The 27,873-nt window shown below is 45.5% G+C and overlaps 1 protein-coding gene across 1 annotated transcript; it reads left to right on the top strand.

The window, feature by feature from the left end:
• TAF15 (TATA-box binding protein associated factor 15) lies at positions 1-27,316 on the top strand. The gene is made up of 16 exons (XM_055001737.1): positions 1-307; positions 5,458-5,497; positions 6,735-6,786; positions 7,321-7,411; positions 7,498-7,609; positions 10,846-11,207; positions 12,409-12,520; positions 17,797-17,831; positions 18,444-18,476; positions 19,539-19,648; positions 22,088-22,217; positions 22,653-22,745; positions 23,585-23,672; positions 24,730-24,818; positions 24,901-24,994; positions 26,891-27,316. The coding sequence occupies exons 1-16, from the start codon at positions 298-300 to the stop codon at positions 26,928-26,930; spliced, it is 1,491 nt and encodes a 496-aa protein (XP_054857712.1). The 5' UTR covers positions 1-297; the 3' UTR covers positions 26,931-27,316.
• The last annotated feature ends 557 nt before the right edge of the window (positions 27,317-27,873 follow it).

The following is a 27,873-nucleotide window of genomic DNA, read 5'->3' as shown; positions in this document are numbered from 1 at the left end:
TGAGTGGTACAGCCCACTTTGGAACCTCGGCGGTCATCGTTAACAGTTATTTCACTTTCACCTCTCCCCATTCCGCCGGTAAAGTGGTACATTCCACTCCTGCTCCTCCCCCCGTTCCTTAGCACGCCGTTCCAGGTGGTAGGCGCCGCGCGCTCTGATTGGTCGCGCCAGCCCGCAGTCGACGCCGCTGCCGCCAGAGAGAGTCAGTCAGTCTGCGAAGGGAGCGAACGACGAGCTGGTCGCTTGGCGGCCGCTTTTCCTTCTTTGCCTTTTCGCCCACGGGTACGTCGGCTGGCGATGGCTTCGGGTAGGTCTTCTCCTTCTCAGTAACCGGACGCCTGAGGGGAAGCGGCGGCCAAGAAGGGAGGGGGGCGTGGTGTGTGGCGCAGGCGGCGGAGTTGAGCGGGGCCTGAGCGCCGCCATCTTGGATAGGGCTACGCCTGCGCACTCAGGCCCCTCTTAGCTCCTCCCATCAACTCAAAGAACCCGCCCCTTGGTTCATGGGCTTTAGTTTGGGTTTGTGTTGTACAAAACAGTAAATAATAAATACATACTTTGTGGTTGTTCAGGCCTTTTGGAGAACACAGTTAACGCTTTACAAAGCAAAAATGCAAAAAAATAAGCAACAGGACTTGGTTAGTGTTCTTAAAGTATTTGTAAAGTGTTGTGCATTATCTGGTAAATATAACAGCAACTCTGTAAGAGGGTGAGTATATTAGTAGTGGAATGAGCTGATGCAGCAGTGGTTGAGTTGTAAATCAGCCGCTGGTTCAAATCCCACCCCTGCCATGAACGTAGTAGGTGGTCTTGAGTAAGCTGCTCCTCTCAGCCCCAGCTGTATTGTGGGGATAATATGACTTTGTCCACCGTTCTGGTTGGACAAAGAGTGGTGTATAAGCATACTGTTTTTTATTATTCTATCACATAGTTGTTTCATTTATGAATGAATTGAGTGAATTTTTTTTTATTCATGGTCAATGACCAACACATGGACTGCTTGTTTTCAGAGCAAGAGTGGTTTTGCATAGTGTGAAATGTTTTGTAACGATAACAGCCTGTATGGTAGGTCTAGAGTCCAGTAGCACCTTTAAGACTAACCAACTTTTCTGTAACATAAGCTTTCGAGAACCACAGTTCTCTTCGCCAGATGCATCTGACAAAGAGAACTGTGGTTCTCGAAAGCTTATGCTATTGTAAAGTTGATTAGTCTTAAAGGAGCTTCTGGACTCTTTACTATTTTGCTACTACAGACTAACATGGCTAACTCTGTAATGATGATATTTGTTTATATGTGCCTGTTTTGCAGGGATGTTATATAAGTTATAATGAGAGGATATGAAACCTGCTTTGAGCAATCTTTATTTAAAATATGCCATTGCAGATGTGTAGAAACCATCTTATATCTAAACATGGATTCAGTTATAGAATAGAATCAGAACATTATTAGTCAGTTTTAAATGGAGCTGAACTCTAATGGTTAGAAAAGAAGGGAATAAAGTTCAGTAGAGGAAAACTAGCAGCCTCTCCAGAACTCTCATAAGCATCCACTTTAAGTTTGTATAGACTTGTTATAACAGCCCCCCCCCCCGCCCCATAAAGCATTATTGTTCTGTAATGCCATCAGTGGATACGGCACTTCACAAAGAAAACGGATCCCTGCGTCTTAATGTTTTTGTGATCTCCTTATTGCCTTTCTCATCTTGAATTTTAGGAGGGGAATAAACATGGATGCACACCTTTCATTTCAAACTCTGTGAAGGAGTCTCTGCAACCAGTTCTCTCTCTCTTTCTCATTTTTAAAGGAGCCACATTTCTATAAATAGTTGTGTTGCTTATCTGCTTCCAACACTCCTGAGTAACAGCCCAGCTGAGAAATTTAACAAACTAGATTCCTGAATTTAAAAAAAAAATCTTGAGGTGGTGTTGAATAACCTGATGGACCCTGCTGAAAACAAAGCATGACCTGATTCCCCCCCTCCATTTCGTTCCGTGTATGCATGTTCTGCTCCATGTTTTGTCCACTTGGCTCCCACTATCTTAGAGAACTTCTAAAATTAGTGTTGGAAGTGTTGCATACATCATCATCGAATTAATGTACATCAGGTCGCTTCCTATGAGGATGCTCCTGAAGACAAATAAAAAGCACCCTTTCCATCTGCTATCACAGAAATAATTCTGACACCCCTGCAGTGCAGGCCTGTGCTGTTATGGCCCATTGTAGAGGGGAGAGACAGGGTGCTGAAGCTGAGAGACAGTCGATTGCTGTCTTGCTCAGAGATGAGGCAAGATTTGAACTGGGGAGTCTTGGGTCTTCTGAGATAATATAGTGCCTGTGACTGACCTCAGAGGGAAGGATTCTGCGCTTCAAATTTTGCCTCTTCCCTGCAGTCACATAGTTGATCTTAGGCAAACTTCTCAACATTACTCCTCTCCTGCGTTTTGGGGTGGGGAGGGAAGAGGATAATATATCTGAGATGCTTTCTGCTCCCAAGTGCTCTAGAAATGCAAAGCTATTGTGCTTGCTCATGTGAAGGGAGTGTTTATGCTGCTCACATTGTAGTGTTTGACAGTGGTCAAATGCAGACCGTCCACATGACTGTAGCCCTTTTTTTGCAGTAGATGATTCAGATGGGTTTTGGCTTCTCGTGGAAGCAATAGCTAACCATAAGAAGAGCCTTGCTGGATCAGACTAGCGAGTCCATCTGATCCAGCATCCTGACTCATACAGTGTTCAACCAATTACCCTGGAGTTCCAACAACAGGGCATAGAGGTCAAGGCCTTCCCCAATGTTACCTTCCTGCACTGATATTCAAAGGTTTACTGCCTCTGGACATGGAGGTTCCCTTTAGTGACCATGGCTGGTAGCCACTGATGCACCTATCCTCTGGTTCTTAGAGAAGTCTCCCCAAATGCGTGCACACATTTTGAGTGGGATTCTTATCTTGTAAACATGTGCGACAGTGCCTGGTCATACACAGTATTATATGGTTATTGCAGTCCAAGAGGAGTTATTTATAGCGGCAGTATTTTTCCTCCCAACCTCATTCATGGTGTCTAAAATTGCACTTGAAGCAAGCAACAGTTTATCTCATTAACATCTTCTGCTGTTAACACTTCTAGCGGAGGGCAAAATAACCCTTCTTGTGATTTGCAACCATGTTGTACCCAGTGCGTTTGTGTGAGAGAGAACTTCCTCCACGTTATGCTGCTCCTACGCCATTTAAAAATGCTTGAGATCTTTAATCTGTTCCACAGATTAATGTCTTGAGATTTCTCGTGGAATTCGATACCAGCTGCTGTATGAGAGAGTCCCAATTGTGGTATTAATCCAGTACTGGGAGAAGAATTTAACCCTGGACTCCTCTTTACGCCATATGTCGGAGGACTATCAGTGGAAGATTGCAGCACATCTTCCTGGGTGCCCTGATAAGATTCTGGAGATCCAATCACACCTGCATATCCATTGGCGTTCAGTGCAGGTCCGGTGCCAGGAAGGCATTCAACTCGCCCACGTTTTGGCTGATGTGGAGACCAAGCCTCCACCTTTGGTATCCTGTTCTCCCCAGTCATTTGAACCCTGCTTTCACAGTTTGAACCCTTCACCCTCGCTTTGTTGCAGCTGGTGCTGAGTGGAGACATAAGGCCATAGATCAAAATTGCCACACCGGCATCCCAGAGGCTGCCCAATAATTCTGTGTGTCCCCTTTCTGCTTCTCCAAACTTGTGAGATTAGGGTGAAAGTAAAGGCTGCAGTTTCAAAGCTTTTTTTTATTAAAAGGGTTATTGATACAAGAAGTTCTGTTTGCATTGCTTCTTGTGAAGCAAGTTTGGATTTGCACTGTTAGCCTTGTGGTGGGCATGGCTCATAATTTCCTTCAGAGATCTTTAGTGTCACGCATCACATATGTGTATACGTCTCTTCTGCCCTTTAGCCCCCAAAGTGTGATTTTAACATAGAAATAATTTCTGTTTTTCTCTGATGTGTAAGTTCTCAAGGCAGTGAACTTCTGTGTTTGGCCTATGAAACTGTTTAAGGTTCTTTGTACACTGGTGGCGATGTACAAAAAATGCAGTTTAAAAAACTGATATTGGACACACTTAGCAGCAGCAAAATATGGTTTTAAGAGCAACTCATAAGATCTTTGCTGGTCAGTAGAGAGGCATTTTTTTAAAAATGAGAAATTGCTTACAGGCTTCGTGGGAGCCTGTAGAACATAAACAAATGGAAATCTCCGTGCACCTGAGACTGTTTTTAGAAGGCTTGCCTGGTTGCTTGCGGTCTTAAGCTTTGTTCTTGGCAATCCCTTTTGACCAGCCTAAAATCAGGTTTCTAATCTGTGAGGTCATTTGCATTATGAGTGGTTGTTAGCAAAGGAAAGCACAAGCGCTTTCCAGTTCACCTTTTGCGTATTGGTTAATATCCTGTAACTGCTGTTCGTCTTAGACTGTTGTGCCTCCTGAGGTTCTTGTGCTAGTTGACAGGGCCAGGAACCAATAGAGCAAGTTCCTACATTTTAATCCTTCCTTTCTTCCACCACGGCAGTGTACACAGATTTCTCAGGCTATCTCCTATCCTGGCAAGACATGTTTAGCTCTAGAGAGAAGACTGCATCACATGCTTTCCAAATTTTCCTTGTTTCCATAAGTAGCACACACGCATGTTTTATTTTTCGGGTAAACACGTCCTTATTCCTCCTTTCCGTGCTGTGTTATGGTGGGGGTTAATTATCCAAGTATAAAAATACCCAAACAGCTCTGAAATAGCACATCAAATTGAAAACGGCAGCAAAACAGTATGCTACAAATCCAGTCAGAAGTCCCTAATCCTCAGTAAGTGCCCAAGTCCAAGCGGTGCTGAAATAGAAGCAGCTCGACCTGGGGTAGGAAGTCTTAACAAGCAGAAAGCCAACAGAACTCCTTGTTGCAAAGAGTTCTGAGGACCAGGTGCCACCACTAAAGAAGTCTTGTGCTACCCACAAACTCAAGTGGTAGTGGGCATACTGATAAGGTCCTGTGTTGACACGCTCAACGTGCAGTCAGTCCATGTGTCCTGAGCAATTGCAAGATAATTTGTAATGAGCAAAGGAGAATCTTTCTTTCTTAACACTTTAGCCCTTCCCCGACCAGTTTTGTTTCCTTGAGGTCCATATTGACCATCCGGATCCTCTGGAGCAACAATGAACTTTCGAAGCCCAGTTTCTCCTACCTGTTTTTCTTTTCACTTGAATGTAGTGGTGTCACTGTGACAAAATTTCAGCAGCCCCTGTTTCTGGGTAGTGGTGGAAGCGCTGCTGCAGCGCACGTGTCCCAGACGATTTTTCAGCCTCTGAATATGTCACCTCAAAAAACAAACTAATACTTCCTCATCTGTTTTGGATATAAAGTTAACTTGTTGGATGGATTTTTAGTTGGACTCCTATTTGGTTAAATCAAAAATATTTCCTTTTATTTTTAAGATTCTGGAAGTTTCGGCCATTCTGGTGGTCAGCAGCAGAGGTATGTGTGTCCAATAAAAAAAAATATTATAAAACCTTTTGGAGGAAAATGGGTTTCCCCCTCAGAAGGTATGCTTCTATATGTTTAGCTGGCCACTTGGATTTTGTGTTGTTGCTGTTTACAATTCTTGTTTGAAATCCCCTTGGGCCCAGTGCACACAGTGCAGACTGCAGTGTGAGACTCACACCTTCTGTGCACCATTCCTCTCCCCTCAATGTCACACCAGAATTTCCTGTTCAGTCTTCTCTCAGGTGAAGAATCATTTTTTGGGGGGGGGAAGAAGTATGGATTCTTCTTTGGCCTATCACAGAGTGACAAAGCCAGCCAGTGAAGCAGCTGTGCCTTGGGCTGGCAATGCTTCGAATCCAGGGAGTGCCCCAGAGAGAAGAATCTTCTCAGATGCATTTAATCTCCTTGCTTCCCCAAATCCCATTGTAGGTAGCTGGAGGAGAGGACTGGCTGTGACCCATCTTGTCAGTAGGCTGCCTTCAGGGCAGCAAGAGCTTGTCCCCCTCTCTTGTTCAACTTGGATTGACAGTAAGAGCCAGAACAGCAAATGTTAGTTAATGCCAGCGAACAGTTACAGTTTCATGGTTGTTGGGGGTTTTCCGGGCTGTATTGCCGTGGTCTTGGCATTGTAGTTCCTGACGTTTCGCCAGCAGCTGTGGCTGGCATCTTCAGAGGTGTAGCACCAAAAGACAGAGATCTCTCAGTGTCACAGTGTGGAAAAGATGTAGGTCATTTGTATCTACTCAGGAGGGGTGGGGTTGAGCTGAGTCATTCTGTAAGAGTTTCCCAGGGTGTGGAATGCTAATGGCGGGAGGCTTCACTGTATCCTGAGGAGGTTCTTTTGCATATGGAAAAGAACCTCCTCAGGATACAGTGAAGCCTCCCGCCATTAGCATTCCACACCCTGGGAAACTCTTACAGAATGACTCAGCTCAACCCCACCCCTCCTGAGTAGATACAAATGACCTACATCTTTTCCACACTGTGACACTGAGAGATCTCTGTCTTTTGGTGCTACACCTCTGAAGATGCCAGCCACAGCTGCTGGTGAAACGTCAGGAACTACAATGCCAAGACCACGGCAATACAGCCCGGAAAACCCCCAACAACCATCGTTCTCCGGCCGTGAAAGCCTTCGACAATACAGTTACAGTTTCAGCTGCTGAGTCCCAGCGAGGTTCCATATGACAATAGCATTCATTTGAAACATCCTACGTTTCTCTTGCAGCTATGCAGGGTATGGCAATCAAGGAAATCAGAACTTTGGACAAGCGCCACAGGTAGGCTAACCCAACTAGCTTTGTGCTGTTCCTTTAAAGCAGCAAGTGGCCCTACGTTCTTACAGGCAGAAAAGGTTCTGTTGCCAAGAGTTAGCTTCTCTTGAGAGGTTTGCAGGGGGACAGTCGGAACAGCAGCCTAAGAGAGATCTTTACTCAGGACCAGGAAGAGAGCTCCAGTGGATGAAGGGGATATGGTCACTCTTGGGGCTAAGACAACAAAACAGGCATGGATTACTCTTGCACATCCGCTGTGTTGGTGGCAAGTCCCCCAATTTATCATAGCTTGGCTCTAGGACAACTGGCCAGCGTTGAGCAGGCGTGGTTGTATCGAAAAGCTGGGGCTCAGGCATCTAATGACTGTCAGACGTGGTGAATGATTGGAAGACAGGTGTTGGGAACAGGCCAGACTCTCACTGAGCAACTCTACTTACCTTTGAATGCACAAGTGCAGTTAGCACTCTCAACTACCCAGCCTGTGACAAAGTGCAGCTCCGGGGCCTTATCTCTCCTTTGCCCTCTTGCTATTGATTACAGGGTTACCCTGGCTACGAGCCGAGCGGGGAGAGTTCCTCTTACGGGCAAGGGTACGGAAGCTATCAAGGCAACTATGGACAAACACAGACAGGTTTGATGAGCATGCTGACATTTTTGCACACGTGCACAGTTCGGATGTGCCCATTTTACTGAAAGCGTTCCCTGTTGGCTCTTCAGGTTATGGGCAAAGTGGCCAGCAAGGTTTTGGCGGTTATGAAAATCAGAACCAGAGCTCCTACGGCCAGGAGTCCTACGGCAATCAGGGGCAACAGAAAGATTCATCAGGAGGGTAAGGAGCTGAGCTTTTAGCCCAGTCTCAAACTGATGAGGATACTGCTAAGGTAACAGCAAACATATCTCAGCTGCTGTAAAGCCTTATCCTTTGCTTGCTTAAGTCTTGTACTGAAAAGGGGCATAAGAATAGGGTTGGCATGCTTCCCACACCCTTCTGAACCCTTCCTCACTGGAAGCCTTGGAAAGAGGGAAGGAAGGTTGCCAAACAACCACACTTCTTGTTTCCGAACTATACAGAAGATTCTTCCCCCTTGGCCTCTCCCTCCTTACGGACAGCTCTCCCCTAAGCATACTTCCTGTTAAGAGCATAAGAGCTCTGCTGGATCAGGTCAAAGAGCCATCTGGCCTAGCATGCTAGTTCCCACAGCATCCAGCCTGATGGCTCCAGGAATCCCACAAGCTGGGCAAAAGTTTGCAGTCTTCCCAGCAGCTGGCTTTCAGAGGTACACTGCCTCTGGATGGTGGGGGTGGGGGGGGAGTTCCTCTTAGCCATCATGACTAACGGTTCAAACAGTGGCAGTCTGTGTCTGAGTCAGTAGCCCTCTCCACGTTTTGTGTTGCTGAATTGTGCTGTGTGTGAAAAAAACATTTATGCACCTCCCTACTCATGAGTACAAGACACTCAAATAAGATGTTAGATGTGCTATGACAGTAATCCCAAGCAAGTCTATATTTAGAGTCCTACTCTGGTCTTTTCAGTGGGGCTTACTCCCAGGAAAATAATTCTTAGGACTGTACAGTGTGGCCAGCAGTGGTTTAGCTGCTGGACATCCTTTCCCCTTAGAATCATAGAATCATAGGGTTGGAAGGGACCTCCAAGGTCATCTAGTCCAACCCCCTACACAATGCAGGAAATTCAGAACTACTTCCCCTTGGCCACTCCCCACACACTCAGTGACCCCAGCTCCATGCCCAGAAGATGGCAAAACATCGTCAGGATCCCTAGCCAAAGTGGCCTGGGGAAAATTGCTACCAGAGCCCAAAGTGGCAATCAGCATTATCCTGGGCATGTAAGAGGGGGCCACGAGAACGAAGCACTGATGCAACCCTTCTTGCCCCCTCCCTCTCATGATCTGCCTAGGTTCACAGAATCAGCATTGCTATCAGATGGCCATCTAGAATCCACTTAAAAACCTCCAAAGAAGGAGAGCCCACCACCTCCCAAGGAAGCCTGTTCCACCAAGGGACTGCTCTAATTGTCAGGAAGTCCTTCCTAATGTTTAGCCAAAAATTCTTTTGATTTAATTTCGATCCGTTGGTTCTGGTCTGACCTTCTGGGGCAGCGGAAAACAACTCCACGCCATCCTCTGTACGAGGACAGGGACTCTTCTTCCTGTGTCTTCAGTTTATTGAAAGTAGCCCTAGCGCCTCTTTTTTAGCACCACCTTCCATTTCATTGACTTTTCAGATTTATTCTGCCTGTCTCTGGGCTAGCTTGTATATGTTCAGTGATTTCCCCTCCCCTTAGCTGTTTGCTAGCTGCTGGCAGCATAGGCTGTCAAAGTATGAATGACTTAGGTGGGATTCCCTGGGTAGTCGTGAAGAATTACTTGTGATAACAACGTAGTTGAGAATGACAGAAGATCCCAGATTAATGGGATTTTGTACATTCCCATTCTTTTAACTGAGCTTTTGGATCTTTGCTAAGCTAAAACATTTATTTTTATTTATTTACTTCATTTATGCCCCACTTTTCCCCCAAAGAGGACCCAGAGTAGCGTGTATCATTCTCCTCTCCTCCCTGTTATCCTCACAACAACCCTGTGAGGTAGGTTAGGCTCTGTGAGTGAATGATCCAAGGTCACTTATAATGGAGATTTGAACCTGGGTTTTCCAGATCTTTGTCCAGCACTCCAAGTGCTATATTACACTGGCTCTGAAACCTTGCTATACCAAAGGATCATGAATGCTTGAAATGCTCGTCCTTGTTTCTGGTGGATGGGGGAGCCTGCTTTGTCTTAGTTTGAGCTGACTTGTTTTCCTTTTCTTAGTAGCAGAAATTGGGAATGACAATCACTTGGACTCATAGATGCATTTCTGGCCTTAGAATAGTGGTTCTCAAACCAGCAGTGGTCTTGCATCACCTAAGGGGGGGTGTAAAATTCTGGATGAGGAGGTCCTGAGGCACGTGGAACCTACTTCCTTCATCAGTTAGCACTTGGATAGATTAAATGGCCAAGGGCAACTGGCCCTCAATAATGCACATTGGACTTGTGAGGGCATCTGTTCTGTTGACTTAGTTTGGCTAGGGAAGAATGGAGCGCCGAAAGAGCTGCCACTTTGCTCTGTTTCCTTGTGCAGGATTCTTAGAAGTCAGGCAGAACTTGTTCTGTTCCTCTACCCAGTCCAGCGCTTGGCTCAGGAACTCAATCCACATATGCTGCTGGAGGCTGCCTGAGGGTCTCTGTGTGCAGTCCTATGTGTCATTCTCAGCCAGGGGAGAATAGAGAAAGCTTCAGAGCAAGAAAGCCGAAATTTTGAATTGCTTTGGAGGACACCCAGGAGAACTCCAGTGATAATTGGGGCGGGGAAAGCTGTCTCTTTGGGTTCTAATATTGGGTATCCTGAAACAAGCAAACCAAAATGTTTGTTTAATGTCTATGTGCGGTAGCCCGCCTTTCAACCGATAACCTCCCAGTGCTCCTACAATAAGATCAAATGGAAACAATCAGTTGCTCGATCGCATTTAGTCCTCCCCAGCCCTCTACATGTTCTAGCTGGTATTATTTTCTTCTTTACAGTATCTGTGGCAAAGCCAGGAGAAGGGAGAGGGGTTATGGTTCATCACTAGAGGCATACTTTGTGTATTCAAAACCCCAGATGCAGTCCCTGTTATATTCATTTAAATGGTCCTTGATAGGAGAAATTGACAAGGATCCTCCTTTTGCAGACTTTTGAGAGCCACCACCGATGAGAGCAGACAGTACTGAGTTGGATAGGCCACTGGTTTGCATCAAGCGAATTCCTGTTGTTGTAAATCTCTTCTTCCTGTCCTCTTCTCAAAACTCTTGAGGAGCAGAGCCCTTCAGAACAAGATGCTGATCTTCCATAGTGGACAGGGCCTCTCTTCTCCTGGTGGCCAGTGACAACACAGCCCTAGTTATCTGAGGGGATCTCAGATGCCATCACTTTAAATTTCAGTGCATGCTTTGGATCAAGTAACTAAACTGTGTGTTTTGCTGCACCTATATATAAAACTAAGAGTGCAATGATGTTTCTGTTTTGTTTTAGTGGGGGGTCTTCATACGACCAGAAGCCCAGCTATGGGCAACAACAAGGTTCGTACGACCAACCCTCCAGTTACGGTCAGCAGCCAGGGTCCTTTGACCAACAGTCAGGTTACAGCCAGCAGCAAAGGCAATTTGACCAGCAGTCTGGCTACGGCCAACAGGGACAGCAGCAAAGCTTATATGACCAGCAGTCCAGCTATGGCCAAAATCAAGACTCATATGACCAGCAGCGGCAGGGCTTTGGTCAGCCGCCAGGCTCCTACAACCAAAAGTCAAACTACGGCCAGCAACAAGGATCATATGGCCAGAACCAGCCATCCTACCAGTTACAGCAGAAGGAAGGTTTTGGCCACAACGTGCAAGGTAAGCAATACACCCAGGAAGCTTAACAAAAGTAAACAGCCGATGTTGTCAGTAGTGCTTATGCTATGGGAACTAGGTCGGGGGGGGGGGGCATCTGCAAAACCATCCCGGAACACTTCGGAATGGGAGACTTCTTTCAGTGCATGAAGCTCCAGGTTCAACTGATGGTGTGTCTAGTTAAGGGATCTTCCGTGCAGTCTAAAGCAAGGTTCCACGGAAATCAGTGCGTTGCTTGTATAGCAAGATTGGGAAAGGCTTTGCTTGAGATAGGGAAGAATTCTTAACAGTCACTGTTAGATAGTAGTGGGTTTGGCTTGGAGCTTCTTTAACCCAAGCATGGCATGAAGAAATGCCGTCATTGCTCTCTGCTTTCTAGTTTGCATCTTTGCTCAATACTGGAGGACAGTGTTCTGTCTTGCATGGGCCCCACTAGTTTTGACAAGGGTATTGTTTCTGTTTTATAGGTATTCCTTTACAAAAAAACCCTCCTGTCTGCTGAAACAGCACGCCAGGCGTACACATTTGAAACGCTCACAGCAAAAATGCCAGCAATAGTTATGGTCTATTAAAGAAATGGTACCTTCAGGCTGAATATTACTACAGAAGTCTTGTGGACAGACTTCTCTTGGTGCCTAAATGTGTTAAAACAGATGCCAGGCCTGCTTTATTCATTTGGGATATTTCTGTCCTGTATTTCTCTTGAAAAGGCATTTGAGGGAATTTCCAGATAAGGATATGAACTTAAAGCAAGGGTGGGGAATCTTCCATTCAGAAACTGGAAACCTAAAAACATCAACTAGAAGCAGCACAGCTAGGATTAGCATTTTTTAAAAAGTTAAATCCATGATTGGCATTTAGAACCAAGGAGTTGGATCCAGCCGACGTTTTCACTCAGTCTCACCTAATTCCTCTCCCTTACTATGACCCCAGTTTCTCATGGCTTTTGTTCTGACAGGCCCCGTGATTCCCAGCATTGCCTTTTGGACAGTGCTTCTGTTTTCAAACAGTGGAAAAACTGGTTGGATCCAACATATAAAATAGCAGTAAAGCCAACAGGGGAGAGGAGAGTCGATCACCATTGTTCATTTCACCAGGTGACCATCCGAATACAAATACGACACAGGAAGTTCGCATGTCACATGTAAGCAAGGCACTGTCTTCATCCAGTCCAATTACTCCAAATGGCTTTGTAATTCTGCAGATGAACGCCGTGAAAAGAGCAGGTATGGAGAAGACAACAGAGGTTTTGGTGGGCCTCGAGGAGGTGGAAGCAGGTTCGATGCTGACAGCAGAGGTCCGATGTCTGGGATGAGGTAAGAGTTTTACTCCTAGTACTCACTGGTGATGGAGTGTAGCTGCCTAGCTGATCTGTTCTCCATGCTTGCAAATGCTCAAAAGGTGTTTCTGCTCAGAGTTCCGATCTGAAGGTAGTTAATTTTGTCACTGGATCTAATTTTATCACTGTTGCTTTCAAATTTTCTGTTACTGAGAATGTGAGTTGGGACTGAATCAAAACCAACGTTCTCTATCTTCTAGCAAGATAGTGTTTTACAGTACAATCCTGTGCAGAGTTACTCCAGCCTAAGCCCATTGATTTCAGTGGAATTACACTGGGGTAACTCTGCATAAGGTTGTGCTGTAAGTGGGCCAAATCCAGTGCCTGGTTTAGTTGGTAAGAGTCAGACTCAGTCAGACTTTCACTGGAAGATTTCTTGCATTCAGCTATCAATAAATATGCAAAATGTACATAATAATCCTTGCTCATCCACATGACATAACTTTGAGGTGGGTGATCCCATTTAACTAGTGGGAATGGGCATAGCCAGCCTTTTACTGAGCTCTGCTCCCATGTCTTTAACAGCAGCTTGTGTGCTTGTCAGACACCAGCGAGACTTCTTTCTCTCCAGGTTGCGAAAAGGTTCACCAACTGATTTCAGCAGATAAAGCTGCTCTCCAAAAGGTGCAAGAACTGGCCAAGCTAGTCTTGTCATTTGGCGGCTCTTGTGGGAATGGAGGTGGGGAGCGGCTGTGGTTTGCCAAAGGGCCCTCCTGAGAACGTGTCTGGATTTGAACTGGAGTTTCCTATCCCTGGCAGCGTTTAGCCCCAGATGTATCTTGAGCTACCTGTCAGCAAGCAAAACTTATGTATTAATTTATTTATACCCCACTTTTGTCCCCACTGGGGTACCAAAGTGACTTACGACATTCTCCTCTATTCTGTTTTTATCCTTACAACACCCCTGTGAGGTGGGTTAGGCCGCTTGTGTATGGCTGGCCCAAGGTCACCTGGCAAGATTCCAGTACAGAGTGGGGATTTGAGTCTGGGTCTCTCCCTTCCTAGGCCCACACTCTGACCACCGGTCTGCAGTGGCTGACCCCACACTGTCAAATTGACTGCCTTCCTTAAAAACATTATAGTAATGACACTTAAATTAAATTACAGCATTTCTGTAGCACGTTCAGTGTTCAAGGTGCTTCACGTGCTCTCTTGCTGTTATCCTTACAACAGCCCTAAGGTGAGCCAGCACAGTTATCTCAGTACTGCAGATGGTTGGCTGAGGCTGAAAGAGGGCCATTGCCTAAGGCCAGGCTTGAATTGAGCAGCTAGTAGATCACAGGCCATTCTCTAAGCAGCTGCACTACCACGTAGTTTTTCATTCCTCTAACCTAATTTCAAGTAATGTCAGAAAACAAACACAACTCACTTCTTTCTCAGTGAGTGGTGAGATGCTCTTAATGCGGACACTCTCAGATTCATTCTTCATCATTAAAGTTACTGTGAGATGTGAGAGAGGTTGGTGGGGAAGATGGTGCAATTTGCTTAGAAAGCAAAATAATTGATTGTAGTAGCTTAATGGAGGGCAGAAAGGTGTAGTGTCAGGTGTATGCTGGTGCTGAGAAAAGGGGGGGAGGTTTTGAGATGCTTAAGTTCAGGCTAGATTCAAGAAGGGGCTCCTTTCTAATTGGAATGGAGCTCTGACTTAACCCTTTTCCCTGCTCAGAGTTTGATGAAAGCTGTGTTGCTTGGCAACACGAATGTAGCACACTGATCCTATTCACAGCTCCAGAAACAGTCTTTGTGAAATTAAAACAATGGGTTCGAAGGTGTGAGAGAAAGAGAAAGCACTTAGGGTTCTTGGTTTGAGGGGCTGTTTTCCTCCAGAGTTTAAAGAATTAAATTGCTGTCTTGCTGATCAGGAGTGGAGGCTGAGCTTCCAAATAGGTTAGAATACTGGGTCTACTTGGGCAGAGCTGGATGCAAATTACAGGCATGCTGAGACTGGGCTGTCCTACGTGCCCGTCAAAGAACTATGTCCAGGAAAGCGTGATGGCAGAAACCAGAATAGGTTGCTAGGTATATTGCACCTCTGCCTGCATCAGTTACAGATCATTTTAAATCAATATGGAGCATTTATCTGTCCACGTGTCTGTCAGACTGTGGATCCCATTAATTTATAGATCTCTTTTGCTTGTTTGCCGATCAAGTTATTTCTCTGTAGCTCAGGCCTTTGTTTGCCTGATTTTCTGGATGTAACTTTGAATTTCCTGTATGAACTGAGGAAGGCCCCTGTCTCAATGGTAAAAGCACACACAGCCTCACACATAGAAGGCTGAATCTGTAGCAACCAGGTTGGGAAATGTCCCTCTCTGCCTTGTGAGCTGCTGCCGGTTGGCATGCACAGCATTGGGCTCGGCTGACTGGCGATCTGACTTCTGGTATAAGGCAACTTCACATGTCCACAAGCAAAAGTGAATCCTGAGAATTAGGGCTGCTATGCGTAGGATCGGGTTTCAGCAAGGCATTCCTGGGAAAAGAGGTTTGAGAAGAATTGTAGAACTCAAGAGAAGGAGTGCTAGTCTTTCAGATACCGTTTTCTAGAGGGGAAACTCCTGTTACAGAAGGCTTTATAACGAAGAGTACAGAAAGCACAGTAGCAAAATGGTCTGTAACACAAACAATCATAGGCAGCAGTACTTTGTGAGCTGTTCGCAACCACACCTGTGGGAAGGGACTAGCTATCTCACTTTGTGACCAGTCAATTGAAAATGTTCCGTGAGGCATTAGTGTCTTTCTAGCATGAGGTGTCACCGGGAAAATAGTAGGAGCCCTTACTTGGGGATGGCAGAGTGCAGGTGGACCGAAGGAAAGCAGGAGAGCTGTCACCCAAAACTGCTTTGAAGCTTATTTGGGTTGGAGATGTGCACATGGTGGAGGGGGGGGCATAGTTAAGGCTAGTAGGCCACGAGGATTAAAATAGCAGTTTTACAGCGTGGCACAATTTTTTGTTGTGTGTCACTGTCCCTAAATTTAAACCTTCTCTAATGTCCAGTGAACGGCCATGCCCTTTTTAGACTTCAGCTCGTTCCCAGTCAGTATGAATTGGAAATATTTCCATTTACAAACTTGAAATTTGTTGCACCTCGACTTGTTGGTGGAGTGTTTTAAAATCTGAAGTCTGTTTCAAGAAGTTCAGAACTGAAAACCTGTGCCTGTTGTTCTTCCTGCATGGAAGTAGCTGTCCTGTATGTAACCCGTAGCCCCTTTTTGCTGGGCTTAAAGTTAGGGTTGCCACGTGTCCGGTTTTCACCCGGATAGTCTAGTATTTTGGGAGACTGCCCAGGGGAAACACTCTCCAAATATTGAACACCTGGACGCTCTCCTCAGCAGCTCTGTTGCCCAGCCCGGGTACCTGTCTGGCCTCCTGCGGCTGCGTGGTGCCGCTGCCAGGAAGTGGCCGGCTGGGCCGGCCTGGGCACCTGCCCTCCTGCGCAGCACCAGTGGGGCTGCCCAGCTGGCCTCCTGCAGCTGCACTGCGCCACCCAGGAATGGCCGGCCAGCCCAGGGACCCGGCCAGTCTTCTGAAGCTGCATGGTGCAGCCCAGAAGTAGCCAGCCAGCCTGGGTGCCTGGAAGAGAAGTCGGCCCAATGTTGTCACTTCCAGTAGCGACATCATCGCATCGAGGTGTAGGAGCGCATGTGCACTATGCACACGCAAGCATATTTTTATTTTTAAAAGTGAGTGCGCGGTGTCCAGTATTATTCTGGGCCCCATCTGGCAACCTAGCTTAAAATCGGACCTGCTGCCTTGTGGGTGTACCTGAATGGAAGGCCTGCAGTACATATCAGGGGCTGCTACTAAAAAGAAAAATACTGACTTGAATCCTTTTTCAATGGCGAAAAATCCTGAAGCCAGAGATGAATTTTCTGACCACCATTAGTCTTGTGCACCTGCCTGTTTTGATGCACCAGGTTAATGAATGTCTTGGAATAGTAATTAAATATATGACATTTTTCTAGTTCTTAACTTAAAACATTCATGTACGCACATGAATTCACAGTTTGCATTCTTAAGGAGCATAGGGCAAGGCTGACATCTCCATGAACTTGGAAATCCAACTCTCTTTCTAAAAACCAGATCACAAAACTATAGTGAGCAGCTTCAATTTTCCTCTTAGCTCTCTCCTCTCACAAAGCATCCCAATGTATTATTTTTGAGTCTAGAAAAATGAGCACAGACTCAGTGGCAGTTCCTTAACTGGGTAGGAAAGCATCACCTCTGCAGGCATGCACAAAAAGCAAATCTGACCAGGTTGTGAATTTCAGGGGTTCCACGTGTTGTTGGCTATTACGACATTATATTGCAACATCCAGTGCCATGCAGATGCCCTGATAGATAGAGAGTGGTCAAAGGGAACTGATCAAAGCCAAGTGATCTGTGGGATCTGTTAATTTTGTGTGAAGGGAAACCGCATCCATTTTTTTAAAATGTCCTCGAGTGGACGGTCTAGCATGTGCAGATGCTGGTTTAAGGGAAACGACTTTGGAAAGCAGTTCCCTGTCTACTAGCACATATATATTCCCCTTCTGCAAATAATGTAAATTAGTCATAACAAAGAAATCGCTTGTGGGTTTTTGTTTTAGTCTGTCCGTGTATCAGAAGTAGAGTCCTGCTGGCTTGGATCGGATCCTCTGTTTGGTCAAAAGATTTTTCTGTTGCCTTCCGAGCTGTAGAGCCCTGGAATGCTATTCCCGAGGGTCTAAGAGAACTGCAACAAGAAAACGGAATTGGCAGAAATGGGCTTACAGGAGCAAAGCCTCACGCCTACACTAGCGGAGAAGTGGAATGTCTGCCAGTTTCCCCTTTCTGACTGCGCCCTCTTCCCGTGCTCACCAGCTTTCAGGAGCAACATTTCTTGGGGCTGTAATATAAGGGTAATTAAGCAAAAAAAAAACACCCTTCCACCAACTTGCTCTATAAGTAGAAGGGTTGGATTCAACCTGATGTCTCCAGCTTTCGTGAATACCTCTTGCCTACATCCCCGGTCTCAATTTGTCTGTGGGGATTGTGGGATCGAGTAGAATGTTTTTGCACGTACCACGTAGTTTCCTTTCTTTGACTGATGAGACAAACAGGTCTCCCCTGGGAAGGGGCTGTGGCTGAGCTACTGCTGGATCTGCACCCAGCAGCGCTTGATGATTCTTAACACCTACACAGTAGCTTTCTAAATTAGTGTCGCTTTTTGAGCCTCTGAGCTCAGCTTGTAGAGACTGAAGGAAGAAATCATTTCTTCAATTTTTCCTCTGCAGTGGTGGTGACCGAGGGGGCTCCAAAAATTTTGGTGGTAAGTGCCAAGCATTACAAAACAAAACAAAACAAAACAAAACAAAAACCTCAGTGGAAATTCTCTAGATTAAAAAGAGAAAAAAATATTTTTAAAACCCACCTAATGCCGTCTTACAATGTGTTAGAAGCATTTGTTTCCGTTTCTGTTTGTTTACCCCTCTTTTGGCCAAGGGTGGTATGCTTTTGACACAAAAAAAGAGTTTGTACATTTAAAAAAAGAGATTTCTGCTTTTTTGTTTTCTTTTTGCTAGTTGCATGAAAAAAATTCTTTTGTCATAACTCTTGCTTGCCACAGGATGGCCAACCCAAACGTCTCCTAAATGTTGCATACCATCTAAAGAGTTATTTCTTGCTGCCAGTGGCTAGCCCACTCTCACAAGACCACCAGCACAAACCTGACCGGCAAAAAACCACAGTCCGAAAACTTGAAAGACTGTGATATCTTCTTCTGTCAAATTATTTTTAATGACAGTATCTTCTAAATCTTTTTTTAAAGTGTCGCATATCTTTCCCCCCCTTTCTTTCTTTCAAGCATTGTTGATAGATTTTTGCATGACTTCTGTATTTACTGAATTACCCTTTGCTTTCTCTCTTTGGTTTCTTTCCTCAGGTCAAAGGGATTATGGTCCAAAGTCAAATGCTGGTAAGCAAAAGAGCCACATAGCCAGTTTTCTTCAGCCTTGGCTACTGCAAGTTCCATCTCTCCAGCCTCCTATTGTCACTCCTTGGCCTGTTCCCCCTCTGTCAAATACTCTGCCACCAAAGTCACTCACTGCTTGTGTCATTCCAAACATGTGTGGTCCCTCCTGGATGGCTTCCTTCATTGGTTTCCTGTTGGCTCCTTTCGCCAGCACAAAAACTTGTTTCCTTCATGGTCTTACCTCCCTCTTTTAATATACTGATTATATCCCTGTCTGCAGCCTTTATTCCACCACCCAGAGCCATCCAGATGCCTCCTGGTCCCTTTCTTCCTTGCTGCCTCTTATGCTCAGAGCCACCTTTCAGAGCCTCTGTATGATCCCATCTTCCTCACCTTTTATCTTTTCAGTGAAGCTAGGAGCAGGAACCTGTTGTCTTGTATTCTGTCAAAAGCCATGTACATTGACAGTGGTATATTTAAAAGTGACAGTTTTGCGGTTGTTGGTTCTCTGCTTTGGCTGGGGGGGGGAGTTATTCAATGATTGGTAGTTTCAGGATGGATGAAAGAAAGTACTTCACTCAGTACAAAATGAACTTTAAACTTGCTGCCACAACTCATGATAGTTTAAATGGTTAAAAGTGGGATTAGACATGCTTATTAAGAATAAATCCATTGATGGTTATTAGCCATGATTAAGAATAAAACCTCCATGTGTGGAGGCAGTGTACCTCCTGAGTACGTTGGAAACATAACACTGGGCACAGGATAGATTTTTTCCCCCGATACTACTTTCTGTCTTCACTAAGGATATGCTTTGGGGTTCTGCTAGGGATCAAAGAATTGCTGCTTGCGGCTGTAGTCCCATGTCAACACAACTTTGCTTTCCAGAGTGTGTTCAAAGCTGCCTGCAACAGGAAGTTGCCAGAGCTTTTTGTTTTTACATGCAAAATGGCAGTTGCACTTTGATTCCCAGCATCTTGAAATAGAACTTTTGGCTAACCCACCAGAAGGCCTTCTGGTTTAGAACTAACTTTCTCTCCCCCTGCCCCTTTTATTTTAACCTAGATTCAGAATCTGATAACTCTGACAACAACACCATCTTTGTACAAGGACTTGGGGATGATGTTTCAACAGATCAAGTGGCTGAATATTTCAAGCAAATAGGTATTATTAAGGTGTGTAACGCTTAAAATTTACCGGGGTGAAGAGTAGCAGATTGTGAGGCGGAAGTGAGGAAAGCTACTGGATTTACAGTGCAATGTCAGGCCGTGCCAGTCAGATCCCCAGATACTTCACTGTAGACACTCCAAGAGTCCAGTTAAAGTTTCTTTATTAGAGATCCATCAGTATCAGTGCACTCAAACAAATCCATTGGCAGAAGTGACGTAAGGAAGAAAAGCAATGTTAGTTATAGGGCAAGGTTCCCACCCTGGGATAAGTACTGTTAGAATTTAGACGTGCAGGGCCTAGAAGGATGGAGCGGGGAGGGGAAGAGGAGGATGAGCTCATTCCATGTTTCAGGGGGATACAGCTCCGACCGACACTTCAAGGACACTTTCCCATGCCAACCGAGAAAGTGAAAGTAGCCACCTGCAAGATAAGCGATTCTCAGCTACATAGTTATCATCTACACAGATATTCCTCCACACATTCTCAGAGGCCCAGAATATAACACAGAGTGCAGTAGACATACATGGCAGATAAGCAGGGCGCATCTGACAAGTTACTCCAGTCTAAGCAAATTGAAATCAATAGGCTTAGACTGGAGTAACTCTTCTTAGGATTGCACTGTTAGTTGGGATAGACATTTTATCTGCAAAAGGGTAGCCATTTTAGTCTATTATAACAAAAAAAGCCAGAAACCCAGTGGCACCTTAAAGGCAAATAACATTTATTCTAGCATGAGCTTTGAAGACATGAGCTCTGACTTGTAAAAGCTCACTCCAGAATAAATGTTGTTTGTCTTTAAGGTGCCACTGGATTTCTGTATCAAATTTCAACCCCATCCTGGAGACACATATCAAGAAACGATTTAAAACCAATAATGAAACCAATCAAAACAATAGGAAGGTATGGAACCTTGGTCTGGTTTTTTGCTATTTCTGAAAGATGCTCAGGTTTTGGACTTTGGCAAGTCTCTGGGAGAAAGTGATATACTTGTTGGGCAGCCCTCATAGATAACCCTGTGATGTGCCATTACTATGTAAGTTGGATTTCTCTCTGCTAAACTCCGAGGCATGTTCTCGGTTTATCGAAACAGCCAACTCGAGTTACAGAGCGGACGGTGATCTCTTGCGCTGGGTGGGGTCCAAGCATTTAGTATGTCACTTCATTTCATGACCAGGAGCCTCTATTATTATTATTATTATTATTATTATTATTATTATTATTATTATTATTATTATTAGCAAATTCTTCAACATCTCTTTTTTTTAAAAAAAAGAATTTTTATTGGATGGGTTTACAAACATAAACATAATAATCATTATCATTTTCCACCCCATTGCATTTTCCCCATCCTTCCCCCCCCCCTTTTCTAATGACTTCCAACAGTTTTCCATACCCAACTTAATAAATTCCTCAACATCTCTTTGGCAGCACAGGATTCTGCTGCAGTTTTTCTGTATTTCCGTGATGAAAAGAGAGACCAAGCTCTGAAAGCGAAGGTGCCGTGCTAATCTAGAGCTGTTCTTCTTTCTCCTCCTCTCCAGAAATACACCTGGCTCGTTCCTTCTCCACCAGTGGGCCTCGACATAGAGGCTGGCCTTTGTCAGGTGGTGGTTGTTAAGGACAGCCTGTTGGTTAGCACAAGTGTAGAAGGTCTTAGAACTGAACAGTTCTTTTTTTAAAAAAGCTTGATAGAGAAGGTATGAACTGTACAGGAACATACAAAGCTGTCGTGTATTGAATCAGATAAGTGGTCCGTTCATCTGGGCACTGGCTCCTCTGACAGGTGGTGATTCTCGAGAGACTTGGGCTTTACCTGCTGCTTGAAAACCCAGGACTGGGGGGGGGGGGGGTTGCAGCTTTAACCTGTCCTTCTCCTAGTGTTTTCTTGCTGGAAAAAGCCACCACCCTGCAAGCATTTACTCCTGTTAAGGAAAACTTAAAGTTATATGTCTTTTCCCCAAACAGAAGTAAAAACAGCTTACTGGTAGCTTTTTCCAGTGACAAAATGGCAGGGAAGGAAAAGCATTTCCACCTTTCTCTCCCCCTCTTTCCCCTCGTTTTCCTCTTCAATCAAACAGTCCTGGAGGCTGCATTTGCTAAAAACAAAAACTTCATTTAAAATAAACATTGGGAAGGGGGTATGCATTAATTGACTTCCCAGATCCTTTAACTGGAAACCCTTCTACTGCAATGCATATGTCCTGTTTCTAAGCTATGCCCCCCACACCACCATCCTGTATAGTTGTTGCAGTTACTGATGCCCTAGAGCAATGCAGGAATTGGGGGGAAATGAATGGGAAAGGATCACAGCTGAGATCCATATCACACAAATTGCAAGGTTATCCTACTTGTGTGTATGTGTTGCTGCCGGCTGGCCAAAACAGTTCTCAGGAACATCTGTAGCAAGGAAATGCCATTTACCTCTGTGTATTTCCCCCCACCAGACTAATAAAAAGACAGGGAAACTTATGATAAACCTCTACACGGACAAGGATACCGGCAAGCCGAAGGGGGAAGCAACGGTGTCTTTTGATGATCCTCCTTCTGCTAAGGCAGCTATTGACTGGTTTGATGGTAAGGGCCTTCCTCTTCTGTACATTGAGTGATGTGTGTGTGTTCATGTACTAGTTTCCTCTTCTAACGCTTAATAAAATGGTAAATGATGCCCAGTAAATAATTAACACCAGTCACAAGGGACTGTGGCAGGTTTTCTCCAGACCTGTCTCTGCAGAGCTAGGAAGCTTGGCTGGGAGGTTTGAGACGCATTTCCCTCCTTGCAACAACCACCTCCCTCTCTTACAAGACCCTGCTTGGTCTTCCCAAACATATATTTTGTCTAGATGTTTTGGGGATGCGGGGCCCAGTGCCCAGTTCTGTTACCTGCCTGAGGGCTCTCGCAGTTGCCTTTCTCAATAGGATTCCAAGCTTCTCTCCCCCTTTCTGAAATTGCTTTTACTGAGGCAGACGCAGAGTGATCTCATCTCCCCATTTCACTTTCTCTTCCTCTAGGAAAGGAATTCAATGGCAGTGTAATCCGGGTTTCTTTTGCAACTAGGCGGCCTGAATTCATGCGAGGCGGTGGTGGAGGAGGCGGACGCAGAGGTAGAAACAAAGCAGGGGGACCTTTGATATTTATTTATTATTTATTAGCGCTATTTTTGTAGTTTGCCTTTCTCATCGAGGCTCAGGGCAGATCTCTCCTGTCTCTTTTTTTAAATGAAAAAGTCAGCTCACAGAGAAATATTCCATAGAAATTGGTGAAAACCAGCTGGAGGTAGGAGCTTCACCATCTCCGCCCCCCCCCCCTCCTGTCCTGTTGATGGAAGGATGACTAACTGGGGAAGCAGCAAGGCTCTTTCCAGTGGCCCGCGGGAAGGTCCTTGTTCATTCTCTCTTCACCTGCTTTCTGCTAAGCTGCAGGATGGCTGGCTGTTGATGGAGTCTAACAGAGCTGCTGAGAAAGGGAGATGGGGTGTGAAAAGAAGACGTGGGAACAATGCTTTAATGAGCCAGCTGAGCAGGGGGAGAGAGCGGGTTTGGACAAATGTGTTTCTAAAATAAGGAATTTTTACATTGACTGTGAGGAGAGCCCTGCTGGATTAGACCAAAGACTTTATCTAGTCCTTGTTTCCCACAATCGCCAATCAGATGCCTCTAGAAGTTCACAGACTGGGCTTGTAGGCAGTGGTCTTTCCTCCATAGTCCTTCCCCAGAGAGATAGAGTCCCTGATCAGAGAGGTTCCATTTAGCTATTATGGCTAAATAGCTGCTTCAGATATTGTTTAGAGAAGCAATTCATGTATCCATAAGTAAAAACACAACTGTTATCTAGGGGATAATGGACGGAGGCTTGCCCTGTCAGAGATTAATCACATTGCACAGACGAGTCTTCACTGCACTGCACACACTTCCTTGCTTTAACTCTGTTGTTGTCCCTGCAGGTTCACGAGGAGGGGGCTTCGGAAGAGGCGGGGGCTTCCAGGGCCGAAGCGGGGAGCCCAAAAGTGGAGACTGGGTTTGCCCGAATCCGTAAGTCCTTTTCCTTCATGCTACATTGGAATCAATAGCACAGCACGTGACATGGTGAACATATGAAGCACATATTCAGCTTCCATGTACTGAGCCCATCTAACCCAGTATTGTGTGCCCTTACTGGCTGGCAGCAGCTCTCTAAGGTAGAATATATATATATATTAACAAGAGAGAGGACCCACGAGGACTCAGAGAAGAGGGAGGTCCCAGGAGGTCTCCTACTCCCCAGCTGCCCTCAGCTCTGCTTCCCATACTTCCCACCCTGCTGGCTTGGACTCTGTGTCCTTTCCTCCACCATCATCCACTATTTCTTCACTCCAGCTCTCCTTTTCTACCCCCTCCAAAAACTCCATGGTACCTCCTCTCCCTTACTTGAGCTTCTCTTCCCCCACCCCTTTCTGGTGACAGCTGTGTGATGTTGAGCCCCATTTTGGATTGCTACAAGCAACTTGAAATGCTACAGTGTTATTCTCTAGACTAGAAACAAAGCCTGTTGTGCAAATAAATACAATGGGCTCTAGAAAGCTGGGGCTGGGAAGGGCTGGTGAGGGGCGGGGTCTGGGAAGGGCTGGCAGGCAGGCAGGGGGGTCTGGAAAGAGTTGGCAGGCAGGTAGGGGGGTCTGGGAAGGGCTAACAGGCAGGAGCTGTCTGGGGAGGGCTGAGACACAGGAGGGGTCTGGGCAGGACTGGCAGGTGGAGGGGCAAAGGGGTCTGGGGAGGGCTGAGATGCAGGAGGGATCTGGGAAGGGCTGGCAGATGGAGGGGCAAGGGGGGTCTGGGGAGGGCTTGAGATGCAGGAGGGGTCTGGGGAGGGTTGGCAGGTAGGGGAGCAAGGGGGGTTTGGGGAGGGCTTAGATGCAGGGGGTGACGCACCTGCAGCCTTGTGAGCCCCTCTGGAGCTGAGGTGTGCCGCTCTCGGCGGAGCCAGGGCAATGGTAGTGGTTGATTGATACTATTTTTTGATACTTGGTTGATACTGTTTTGATACTATTGATGGTATCAGCCACTACTACTAGTGGTTGATACTATTTTTTGATACTATTGTTTCTCTCAGGAGCTGTGGTAACATGAATTTTGCCCGCCGGAATTCCTGCAATCAATGTAACGAGCCTAGGCCAGAAGACTCGCGTTCCTCGGGAGGAGGTATGTCAGTAACCAGCTTGCAGTCAAGGTGAGTACTGCACCCGAGTCCCCATGTTTCTTATCTTGCGTTTCTTCCTTGCAGACTTCCGCGGCAGAGGTGGCTTTGGAGGCGATAGGGGTTTCCGAGGCCGCGGTGGCTGGGGCGGCGGCGGCTATGGTGGCAAAATGGGAGGAAGGTACGTGTTGGATTTCAGACCAATGGAAGTATATGCTATGAGGGATCAAAGTGCTATGCTACAGTGCCCTTGTGTGCCCTGGTGGAACTGCCAGTGAGTTCTAAGGATAAAATTGATTTCAAGGTTAGCATGATGGCTAGACCCCATCCATCAAGGAGACTGCCTGATGCATGTCAGTAGCGGAGTCTTTGCCTCTTTCCCGTTTGCCTCCACTGGGGATGGGAAATTCTGCCCTGTCTGTGCATCAAGGGGGATTGGGAGCCCTTTGTGGAGGCTATCCATCATACCTCTGCCTGAATCACTGTTCCTGACTGGGTGCCTACCAATCAGGAAGCACTCCCAGAATGACTCATGCAGAAACATGCCTCTGAGGGCAGATAATCAACATCCCTCACACCCAACTGAAAAATTTTGCATCACGAAAGGTGAAGTGTTCCTCAACTCTTGCGCACGTTGGTGATTGCTGCATTAGGCTGTAAAAGCAAAGATTCCTTAGGTGTCCGACATAGTGAAACATACCTCCAGAAGTATAGTACTTAGCATTTATGTAGCACTAAAGTTTCAATGCTCGGAGCACATCACATGCATTATCATGCTGCAGTCCTTACAGCGGACCTGTATAGTTGGTCAGTCTGTTGCCGATGAAACCGTGCTTCTGGTAGAGAGTGCCCTTGACTAAAACCACCTAGGGAGTTTGTAGAATTTAGCCTGTCACACACACATGCACTGACAAACTCACAGTCTCTCCGTCTCTCCAGATCATGGATTTTTTCCTTACCTGTTCACAATCCCAGTTTGCAAGGGACTTGTGGATTATATCAGTTCTCCAAAATGGACACAGGCTCCCTGGCATTCTGAAGACACCCCAAAGCAATTTTTTTTTAGATATATCAGTAAGAAAATTGTCTGCACCGTAAACAGTGTGTATTTCAAAGGACAACTTGCCTTTTAGTAAGATGAGAGCTCGTTTGTTTTAAAAAGATGCTCAAGTATTCATTGTAGCTCGGAATGCGCTGCTTTGTTTGTAAATTAATCAGTTTTGCTGCGCAGATGTTTCTGTTACATACATTATGTTTAGAGGATCTTCCTTCTTGCCAAACCTTGAGTACATCTGGGCTGCTTTTTAAAAATGTAATGGTCATGGCTCCCTTCTTGCAAAGAACCTTGGGAGGTTTTTTGTTTTTGAGACAACTGAGGGACTGTAACAATTCTTAATAGAGTTCCCTGCATTGCCTGGGAAGCTGTGACAGTGGAAATAGGACTCAAACCATCTTGGAAGTATAGGCAGGTGCCACTGAACTGTAATAGTGTAATTCGCTTTGCTAACACGCCAGATCTCACGCACCTTGGAGACACCGCCTGCCTCCCTTTAAATTACAGAGTGGCTTTCATTGTGAGGTTGAGCCAGCAAAAAAGATTATGTAGCTTTTAAAAAATTAAATGAGGGTCTTCTGCTGGCAATGGGGCAAGGGCTTGTTTCAGTGGTGATGGGTCACTTATCCCAGATCATTGGCATAGAAATGAGTCGCCTCTGGTACCAGCTTCTAAATTAATAGTGTCCAAAGGCTGTGTATATGGCTGTAACCTTTACCATTTCAGGAGAGGGACAAGAAACGGGTTATGAGTTAAAAATCTCTTTCTGGGGACTGAATGTCAGAGGAGATTCTGTTCTCAATAGGCAGCTGCTCCCACTCCCTCCTGCTCTCCCGTGTTCCTTGGCCCTGGATCTTGGCTGTTCACAGTGGGTCCACCAGCAGCCCCAGCCAGCCAGTGCTTGGTAGCAGACTTGGGGCTAACTTACTGCAAGCAGCCAGTGGATGAGATTGCGTTAGGTACTGGGCCAGAACTCGTGTCATTGTAGACATGCGAGTAAAATAACTCCTCTTTCTTTTCTAGGAATGATTTCAGAAGCGATCAACGTAACAGACCCTACTAATAATGGTGGTGAATATCCCCTTCGTCTTTCTAATGGATTTCTTTTGGTGAAATTTGCCATGTTTCGCCTGCTGCTTTATGCCCTGTGGCCTCTTCTGGATAATGGAATTAAAATGTGAAATCGGCTTTTTATTTTGGTGGGAGGGACTGGGCCAGAGGCTCAATTCATCTTTTTCTTTCTTTTTTTTTAAAGCAAGTCCACTGAAATTTCATCTTTAATTTCCAACATTTCCCCTCCCCCCTCCAGTATATAATTTATCCCCACCTCACCCCTCTGCCAACTAAATTTTTCCATGGCCTCGGAAAGAAGGAATTAAATTGTAAAATATTTGCCAAAAATCTGATTGTTTTATAATACAATAAAAGCTGTTTATTTGTGACATTTTAGCTTGGTTTCTCCCCTTTCTTATTTAGTGAATTCCCATTCTTTTCCTTCGTCTCTGCTGCAGTAAGAATGAGGTGTGCTTAGAAAGGCATGTTACATACAATTCAGTAGCAAGAAAATCTGAATAATGCCACCTGTGCAAATTGTACTTCTCATATTAGTATATCTCATTCTGCTTGTTATGATGAGGGGATGCATGGCATTGAAGCCCTCACCCCTGAAAATCGTACTGACACCTCCACCACCACCCGCCCTTCACTAGATATTGCTCATACACTATAAATCTTACCTTTACATCCATGAGGACTAGGAACTCGTGTGTTAAAAATTGGCAGTTCTCAGTTTTGTTTTGTTTTTTCATTTTTATGACATCAGCCACAGAGCGTTCCATATTGGATGAGAATAATGCTTCGGGGTGGGGGGGGGAGATCCCAGCTCTCTGTGTGTTGTTTCCCCAATCTTTCTCTCCTCAAAGCTTCTACTTAGAGCCAAGCTAGATGTTACCTTTTACCAGGTTTATTTATTTTACTTATTTATTTATTCGATTTTTAGCCTGCTG

Source organism: Eublepharis macularius, chromosome 17, assembly GCF_028583425.1.
Source record: "Eublepharis macularius isolate TG4126 chromosome 17, MPM_Emac_v1.0, whole genome shotgun sequence".
Classification (NCBI taxonomy): Eukaryota; Metazoa; Chordata; class Lepidosauria; order Squamata; family Eublepharidae; genus Eublepharis; species Eublepharis macularius.
This window is presented reverse-complemented; position numbering and strand designations above follow the sequence as displayed.

Bases quoted from the DNA above. Each gene is read 5' to 3' on its own strand.
- TAF15 (XM_055001737.1), top strand. The intron at 11,208-12,408 runs GTAAGCAATACA...GTAATTCTGCAG, and splicing joins TTTTGGCCACAACGTGCAAG to ATGAACGCCGTGAAAAGAGC. The intron at 23,673-24,729 runs GTAAGTCCTTTT...TGTTTCTCTCAG, and splicing joins GACTGGGTTTGCCCGAATCC to GAGCTGTGGTAACATGAATT.